The sequence below is a fragment of the Podarcis raffonei genome, chromosome 18, assembly GCF_027172205.1.
Source record: "Podarcis raffonei isolate rPodRaf1 chromosome 18, rPodRaf1.pri, whole genome shotgun sequence".
Classification (NCBI taxonomy): domain Eukaryota; kingdom Metazoa; phylum Chordata; class Lepidosauria; order Squamata; family Lacertidae; genus Podarcis; species Podarcis raffonei.
The window spans coordinates 12,113,487-12,122,458 of NC_070619.1; the positions used below are offsets into that span (position 1 = coordinate 12,113,487).

The window sequence follows — 8,972 nt, forward strand, 5'->3', positions numbered from 1 at the left end:
GCACCTTGCCTCTCCAGAACAAACTTAGGAAGGCCCCAGTCCCCTGACTCTACAATTCTTTGGCATAACACCCCAATATTGGTTCGTGCAAAGCCTGTGGGAAGATTAAACGTGGCGCCAGGCCTGCCCCCCTTTTCCAATGCCCTGTTTTTGCTGCCAAAAAAAGGGGTCCGCTTTTTGGGGAGGGAGAAGCGGCAAAACGGTCTTGCAAGATTTTCACTTCGCTGGACAGCTTTTGCTCCTCCTCCTCCTGACGCTCTTCCGTTTCTCAATGATGAAGTCGATCTGGTAGATGAGAATGACGGCGAGAAAGAAGACGACCGCCTGGAACGAGGAAAGGAGGACAGGAGCGCTTGTGACTGCATTTAAGGACCTCAGGAGAGCCTTGCAGCGGCATCGCAGCTGGATCAGGCCCGTATAAGTCCAGCTCCCTGTCCTCGCAAAGGGAAGAAGCCCACAAGCGGGACCTGAGAGAAACAGCATCCCCTCCTGCTCTTGTTCCCCACCATTCTAAGGTAGACTGGCTCTACGCGTGGAGGCTCCACTTCAGAATCATAAAAGGAGCCACGCGGCGGCAGCTGGATTAGGCCAAAGGGGGCCCATATAAGCCCAGCCAACCGGTTGCCCAAAAGGGGAAGCCCCCAAGCAAGACTTATGGGCTTATCCTTGCAGAAGCCACACTGGTTCTTGTTCCAGCAGGGCTTGTCCTTCTCTAGACGTGGTCATTTTGCCTTCAACAACCCGGATAGGCCTGTGATTTCCTGGATACTTCCCCTCCCTTTTTAAAAACTGCTTTGCGTCAGCCTCCTTCTTTTCTTTGAAATACAGACTTATCCTTGCAGAAGCCACGCTGTTTCTTGCTCCAGCAAGGCTTGTCCTTCTCTAGACTTCTGCCTTCGACAACCTGGATAGGCCTGTAATTTACTGGATACCTCCCCACCTACCTTTTAAACTGCCTTTGCGCCAGCCTCCTTCTTGATTTGAAATACAGACTTATCCTTGCAGAAGCCATGCTGGTTCTTGCACCAGCAGGGCTTGTTCTTCTCTATACTTGGCCATTCTGCCTTCAACATCCTGGAGAGGCCTGTAATTACCTGGATTCCTCCCCTTTTAAAACCACCTCTTTCTTTTCCTTGAATGCTTTCGCTGGAAGGGAGGCGCATTGGCCTGCATCCCTGATTTTGGGAAGAGGGACAAGATTGGAGCCCCCCTTCCTCCCCCGGCAGCCCCCTTGCTCACCTCCAGGACCAGCAGTCCAAAGGCCAGCCCGGCCACCAAGAAGAGGTTGCTGCGCCCCCAGCGGACCGTCTTCTCCAAACACCCCTCAGTGTGCACCAAAAACTCGGCCTTCCATGGCTTCAGCTTCTGCGTCCCATAGCCGCACATCGTGTTCAGAACGGCCTGTGAGGAGCGGGCAAGAGAACGGGGTGGCCCATTAGGAAGGCCCCTTTGCGACAGCCCAAGGACGCCGCCTTCCGTTTGCCCTCCGGGATACTGTTGGCAGTTGGAGGTAGACTGCCTTGGGACAAGGAGGCTCTACTCCGAATAAGACGATCTGGGGAGCCCCAAAGCAGCCGAACCAAAGGGGCCCCGTCTCGTCCAGCAGCAGACACGAAAGCTGACGGCCTCCAACTCTTTGCCAGTGTTCGGAGCAGGTTGCCTCCGAAGCTGTGCTTTGGGTGTCATTGCAGGTTTCCCAGAAGAAGCGTCCGACTGGTCAATGTGGGGACAGGTTGCTGGACCAGGTGGGCTCCGGCTGCAGTGCTCTTCTGGGGCATATGTGCATGTAGGGAGTGCCTAGCTACATGCACATGGGATCGGGGCAAGGCCTCCCCAAGCCAGCTGGGAGTAAGGTCTCCCAAAGCCAATTAAGAGTGAGGGCTTCCCAACTGTCCAAAAGAAATTAAATATGGAAAAAATGGGGCAGCTATAGAGATTTGTTATCTTTTGAAAAGGATGGTATTAAGTTAAAAACCAAAATAAATCAGCAAGGCCTCCCCAAGCCAGCTGGGAGTAAGGGCTCCCAAAGCCAATTATGAGTGAGGGCTTCCAATGCCAGTTAAGAGTAAGGGCTTATAGTTAGGTTTCTACCAGTCAATGTCTGGTTCCACTTGAGCATGCGCTGTCGGGCTGCCTCCTCACCTCTTTGCCTTGCACACAGCAAGAGAACGGGACGGCGCAGCGCTCCAGGCTGGGGTTCGAATCCCGGCAGTCGAAGTAAACGTTCTGGGACCAGTCTTTGTAGGAGTGGACCCCGCAGCACTCGAACTGGGGAGAGAAAGAAACAGGAGCAAAGGGCGTTGAAGAAAGGAAGGCTTTCCCCCGGATTATTTAAAGGCTATGACGAATGCATGAGCGGGATTTGAACTCAGAGCAACAGGACGACTCTCTTGTTCGGACGCTGGCGGGCGAAGGGACCGGCCCAGTCCACCAGGGGGCGAAACAGCCGCCCTGCCCCGGGGCACCGGCAACCCACGCTATGCCCCTGCGGGAAAGGGAAACCTCGGCGTCCCTCATCATTTTACCTTCTTTTGGATGTAGTCGATGAGGTTCTGAAGGTCCAGGTTGTCGCGGTAACGGGAGATGGCTCGTCCCATCAGCAGGGTGGCTTTCTCCATCACCTGGGACACGGTGGAGGGAGGGGAGAGAGACTACAGGAACAGCAAGAAATCTCCCCTGCGCCCGTCAAGAGTGCCGCTGGGTATTTCCGGCCGGCAGCAAAAAGTTTGGAAAATACGGCGGATGTAATAAGCCCCCCCCCCTTTGCAGCAAACTGAACGGACGTCCAGAATGGATTAAATTAAGGTTACCAGATTTTTTCCAGTGAATCCGGGGACACTTTTCAACTCCAATGGATTTTGTATGGGGGCTGATTTGTAAATCCGGGGACTGTCCCCGGGAAACGGGGATGTCTGGTAACCTTATTTTGAGAACCAAGTCACCACTGTACTGGTGAAATCAAATAAAAATAATTTAAAAAGAGAACAAGAGAATCTGTATGGCCGAAAAGCCGCTCTAATTCTCACGGAGATTGGACCCGGGAGAGCTTTGGGGTACAATGCGGGCACCCGAACCACTGAGCTGTGACACACCCCGTTGCCCCAAATGCCAAGTTACGCAGGCGTCATTTTTGTTTTGTTTTGTTTTGTTCATTTTCCACCTCTCCATTTTGATTCTCTGGCCCCATATCCGCACAAACTTCTTATCCTAAAATACAGACGCGCTTTTACACTTGCAAGACTGGATGTTTTGCCGTCTGTGGTACTTGAGGGTCGATTCCAAAAGATCCCACCTGAGAAATGTCTTTGCCCCTGTGGAGACGGTAGCACCGAAACAGCGGCACACATCCTCCTGTCTTGCACCCTCTACAAAGACCTGAGGAACGGGATCATCACCCCACACATACTAACCATCCCAGGGCGCTCAGCCACTGCCACAATGTCCTTCTATCAGATCAAAATGAGCAGATAACAGCAAAGGTTGCTAGGATCATAGCAGGGGCAATCAGAATAAGGGCCACTAACTGATGGCTGATTCAGGACTTTAAATTGTGCTCTTATATCAAATTTCCTTTTCTGCGAACAGTGGTACCTCTAGTTACAGACGCTTCAGGTTACAGACTCCGCTAACCCAGAAATAGTGCTTCAGGTTAAGAACTTTGCTTCAGGATGAGAACAGAAATCGTGCAACAGCAGCGCGGCGGCAGCAGGAGGCCCCATTAGCTAAAGTGGTGCTTCAGGTTAAGAACAGTTTCAGGTTAAGAACGGACCTCCGGAACGAATTAAGTACTTAACCCGAGGTACCACTGTATACTGTAATGTTTTGCTGTTGCTATGGCCACTGGCTAATGTGAATATCTATCTATCATCTGTCTATCATCTATCTATCTATCTATCTATCTATCTATCTATCTATCATCTATCTATCTATCATCTATCTATCTTTGTTTTGTTTTGTTTTGCTTACCATGCCAGAGAAGAGGAAGCCCAGAACGGCGGCCACCACCTGAAGGACAAAGATGACCAGCAGGAGCCAGGCAAACTGGGGAGAGGTGAGCAGAGAATCAGGACCATGGAGTTGCGACGGGACACCCGAGGGTCATCCAGCCCAACCCCTCTGAAACACAGGAATCTCAGCGAAAGCATCCCGGACAGGTGGACATCCATCCATCTAACCTCTGCTTAAAAACCTCCACCGCTTCCCAAGCGAAGAGACGCTGCCGGAACATCTAGCTAAGATATCCCTAGGGCAGCTGTTCCAGCAGCGATATCGTAAAAGCCTATTTTTGCCAGGTTGCGAATATACGCCTCACTTTTTATGGTCGGAATTTGGGGGGGGGGTGTTAACGGAGAAATCAGAGGGCTCCCTTGGACAAAAAACAAGGACCCCAGCGAGGAAGACCAGAGCAAAACAGCAGCCAGTAGGCTTGGTCTTTATTGAAGACAGTCGCGACAGGACTCACACCTGCCACAAGGTGGAACAAGATGGAAGCCCCAGACAAAAGAGCCCCCAAACTTTTATTAGCTGCTAATCCCCATGTTAAAGGTAAAGGGACCCCTGACCAGTCGTGGCCAACTCTGGGGTCGCGGCGCTCATCTCGCTTTACTGGCCGAGGGAGCTGGCGTACAGCTTCTGGGTCATGTGGCCAGCAGGACTAAGCCGCTTCTGGCGAACTAGAGCAGCCTTCCCGCCGGAGCGGTACCTCTTTATCTACTTGCACTTTGATGTGCTTTTGAACTGCTAGGCTGGCAGGAGCAGGGACCGAGCAACGGGAGCTCACTCCGTCGCGGGGATTCAAACCGCCGACCTTCTGATCGGCAAGTCCTAGGTTCTGTGGTTTAACCCACAGCGCCACCGGCGTCCCAATCCCCATGTTACACCCCCCCAAACTACATCACTCATACATCGCGGTTACATCATGAAAGGGGAGGTCTGGTGGCAGTAATCTGAGCATCCTGGACTCTGCCCCATGGTTCCCTTTGCTTGCATTGGGCAAGACACCTGGAGATGTTGCCATGAGGGGTTTGAAGATGAAACATTTTGCGTGCCAAGGAGGGGCCCTGCCGCTGAGTTATGTCTCCTCCCAAACAAGCACCCTGTGTCCCTGGCACCGGGTGGCTGGGCAACCCCTAAAATGCTCACGGGCACCCTCAAATGAAAGGACTGAGCAGAAGGCTTTGCCCATTGTTGAGGGGGCAGTGGAGGGGGGCCGCCGTACGTACCACCTTCAGAAGCAGCGTGATGTCACGCAAGGCCCCCAGGCAGCCGACGAAGGTGACGCTGAACACCAGGACGCCCACCGCCAACAGGACGACGGAGGGGTCTGCCAGCAGGGAGTCCACAGCACCTGGAGGGAGGCAGAGAGGAGAGGAGAGGGTGCCTGCCCACCCAAGGGTGCCCACCCACCCACCTGCCAGGTGAGAGACCAGCCCAGAGGAAATGCCCGCAGCCTTTCTCCACCTGTGGGTCCCCAGATGTTGTTGTACTACAACTCCCATCATCCCTAGCTCGCAGGACCAGTGGTCAGGGTGGATGAGAATTGTAGCCCCAAAACAGCCGGAGGGCCGAGTTTGGGAAACAGCTGTAGGCTAAAAACCACTGTAAGCAATCGAGGAAAGGCACTCCACACATGCTCAGGAGCTATGCAATATTAACCTCACATGCAGTTTTTTCCCTTTAAGGGCCAGCAGGGCTACCTAGGCTTTACCTCTAAACTGCCCTCCCCAATCTAATGTTCCTAGACCCCTGAACCCCACTTCAAGTGAAGCCCATTGCCCCACTGAAGATGGAACACAAAGGAAATATTGTGGAGTTTTAAAAATCTGGTGCAACTTAAAAAAAAACAGGGGAGAATAAATGGAGATGAACAATCCAGTTTCTTACAGGGCAGGCAGATCCAAAATAATACAAGGATGGTCATAGATATTATAGAATGTTTAGAAATGAAACCGGGCAAAAAGGCTGCCCTAATGTTGGCAGATGCCGAGAAGGCGTTCGACAATGTATCCTGGAGATTGAATTTTCTTTGGGTCACAAAACCCCGGCGCCAAGCAGGGTGCCCCTGCCCCACTCACCCCCTTCCTTGGAAAGCCTGGCGTAGATCCCGACGGCTACCATCAGCCCACCAGCCACCTGGAGAGGGCAGAAGAACAAGCCATTCGTGGCATCCTGTTTTTGCAAAAAGGGCGCCGCACACTCATGCCCTGTGGCTTGCTGTGGGCAGGGCAGGTCGGGGCTGTGCCAAGGGAGAGGAGCCGGCCCCGAACTCCCTGTGCCCCTGAGAGAGGCCTTGGCAAAGGCAGCCCAGCCTCTGAGAGCTGGAGAAAGCAGCCTCTGGGTGAACTCCTAAGCCCTCAGAGGCCCGCTGCCAACACAGGAGCAGGCACCAGCTGTGCCAAGGCTCTCGACTCACCCAGAAGAGGTAGCAGGAGGCAAACAAGGTGTACTTGATGACTTGGTTGGTGCGCATGGTTCATGCCCGGCCCTCTGAGCCGGGGGCCACCCTCGGGCAAGGCCTGGTGGCATGCGGGGCAGCCAGCAGTGGGCAGAGATCACCAGCCCCCCGGCTGGGTTTGCATGCCAGGGGAGGAAGCGGGCGGGCGTGGAATGCATAGAGCAGGAAGGGAGAGGCAAGACAGTGCGCTGCCTGCAAAGGGCATGTCAGAGGCAAGTGCCAACTCGATCCCCTGCCTAGCGCAAAACAGCAAAGACCTGATGAAGAGAGCACAGCAGAGGTTATATTTTCTGAGAATCCTCCGGGAAAACAATCTCTCAAAGGACCTGTTGATGGCATTTTACCATTGCACTGTGGAGAGTGTATTAACTTATGGTCTGTGTGTGTGGTTTGGGAGCTGCACGGCCAGGGAAAAAACAATGCTATCCACGGCTGTAAAGACTGCGGAGAGAATACTTGGACGCACTCTTCCCACCTTAGATCAAATCTATGCTTCCAGGTGCCGTAAGAAAGCGGCAGAGATAGCGCAGGACAGTGCGCACCCCGGAAATGATCTCTTTCAGCTTCTGCCTTCTGGAAGAAGGTACAGGGTTATAAAGACTAGGACTGGCCGCCTGAGAAACAGTTTCTACCCAAATGCGATTTTGGTCTTAAACGCAGTGTAAGGTAGTCTCTGGGACGCGGGTGGCGCTGTGGGTTAAAGCACAGAGCCTAGGACTTGCCGATCGGAAGGTCGGCGGTTCGAATCCCCGCAATGCCGGGGTGAGCGCCCGTTGCTCGGTCCCTGCTCCTGCCAACCTAGCAGTTCGAAAGCACGTCAAAGTGCAAGTAGATAAATAGGTACCACTCCGGCGGGAAGGTAAACGGCATTTCCGTGCGCTACTCTGGTTCGCCAGAAGCGGCTTAGTCCTGCTGGCCACTTGACCCGGAAGCTGTACGCCGGCTCCCTCAGCCAATAAACTGAGATGAGCGTCGCAACCCCAGAGTCGGCCACGACTGGACCTAACGGTCAGGGGTCCCTTTACCTTTTAAGGTAGTCTCTATGGGAGTATATTGTATTTAAAAATGGGGTATCAGAGTTTTTAGGGGGCTAACTTGGTTGGGATAGCTGGGATAGCAGGCTTGTTGGGTTTTGAATGTCTGATGTCGATTTTTCAATTTCTTTGTTCTGTATGGGACAATGACATTAAAGATTCTCGTATCGTATGGCATTCAGAGGCCCTGGGCATCTCCTTCAAGAGAGGAGGGCGGAGGCTCCATCTGGCCCCTAAAAGGCCTCTCTTAACACTGACGTAAAACAGAACAGAGGCTGGGAAGTCGGGAAGCCTTTGGGACTCTGGATTTGTGCAGGGATTCAGCCGGTCAAAGGCGTTCCCGGGATCGGGGCCGCCGCCATCACAGGCTGGCAGCTTCATTGAGAGCTGAGGGCCGGGAGGGGACCAAAGCTGGGCAAGTGGCCCCCAACCAGAGGTCACACCCCATAAGTGATGTTAATATTTATCGTTTGTAAGATTAAATAATATTTTCTTTATATCCCGCCCTCCCCAGCCGAAGCTGGGCTCAGATTTGTCTCGAAGTGCGGTGGAAATGTGGCCGACTCAACTGAAAACCCACCCACCTGCCTGTCAGAAGATGCCCCATCGAGGGGGGTCTTTTCCCCCTCCCCAAATTGCAAACAGGAGAGAAACACACAACACACCAGACAGAGAATCGTTTCTCAAAGGCCCTTTATTACCAGGTCGGCTGTGTGCCCCCACCTCAAATCTTGCACGGTGCCCACCGGGCATTTATTTGGGCGAGTGAGGGGTGTCGGGAAAAAGGCACTTTCTTGCGGGGAGACCGGGGGTGCCTCCTTTTCACGCCATGGTGGGGGCCGCGGTCTTCCCCCCCAGGTCTTCCGTTTGGGGCCGGGGCAGCCAGTTCTCTCGCCAGGTCTGAACCCACACCACCCAAGCCCAGGAAAACCCGGTTGGTGTCTTCCTGGGACCCAGCCGGCCCTCAGCCCTGCTCTCTTGAGCCCAGGGATGCAGGAAGGAGAGAGAAAGCACTCTGCATGCACTCAGAGGCCCCTCTGCAAAGCACGTGTCGGGCCCAGGGTTTTCCGCAGAAAAACCAGTGGGTTAGAGTGCGGTGCCGGTAACGCCAAGGTTGCGTGTCTGAGCCCCTCATGGGACAGCGGCGTATTCCTACGTTGCAGCGGGTTCGACTAGATGACCGTTGGGGTCCCTTCACACTCTGCAACTCTATGAAATCCACTCCGCTGAACACCCAGTGGGTGAGGCTGCCAAAGAGCACAGGGCCTTCTCGGTGGTGGCGCCCGCCCTGCATCCCATCAAATGTCAAGGAAATAAACAACTGTCTGACGTTTAGAAGACATCTGAACGGAAGTTTTATAATGTTTGCTGTTTTATTCTGTTTTTCATCTGTTGGGAGCCACCCAGAGTGGCTGGGGAAACCCAGCCAGATGGGCACGGTAAAAATATATTATTATTATTATTATTATTATTATTATTATTAT

General features: G+C 53.4%; 1 protein-coding gene across 1 annotated transcript; it reads right to left on the minus strand.

Moving 5' to 3' along the window:
• Window positions 1–72: 72 nt before the first annotated feature.
• LOC128405704 (tetraspanin-33-like) lies at window positions 73–6,583 on the minus strand. Its single transcript, XM_053372595.1, has 8 exons — window positions 6,413–6,583; window positions 6,075–6,132; window positions 5,223–5,347; window positions 3,967–4,041; window positions 2,526–2,621; window positions 2,143–2,268; window positions 1,240–1,401; window positions 73–324 (listed from the first exon to the last, which is right to left on the minus strand). The coding sequence occupies exons 1-8, from the start codon at window positions 6,467–6,469 to the stop codon at window positions 217–219; spliced, it is 807 nt and encodes a 268-aa protein (XP_053228570.1). The 5' UTR covers window positions 6,470–6,583; the 3' UTR covers window positions 73–216.
• Between the last annotated feature and the right edge of the window lie 2,389 nt (window positions 6,584–8,972).

Coding starts and splice junctions, on each gene's coding strand:
- LOC128405704 (XM_053372595.1), bottom strand. CDS start 6,469: ATGCGCACCAACCAAGTCATCAAGTACACCTTGTTTGCCTCCTGCTAC. Junction 2,269..2,525: donor TCGACTACATCCAAAAGAAG/GTAAAATGATGA, acceptor TTCTCTCCCCAG/TTCGAGTGCTGCGGGGTCCA. Junction 325..1,239: donor TTGGACTGCTGGTCCTGGAG/GTGAGCAAGGGG, acceptor TCCTCGTTCCAG/GCGGTCGTCTTCTTTCTCGC.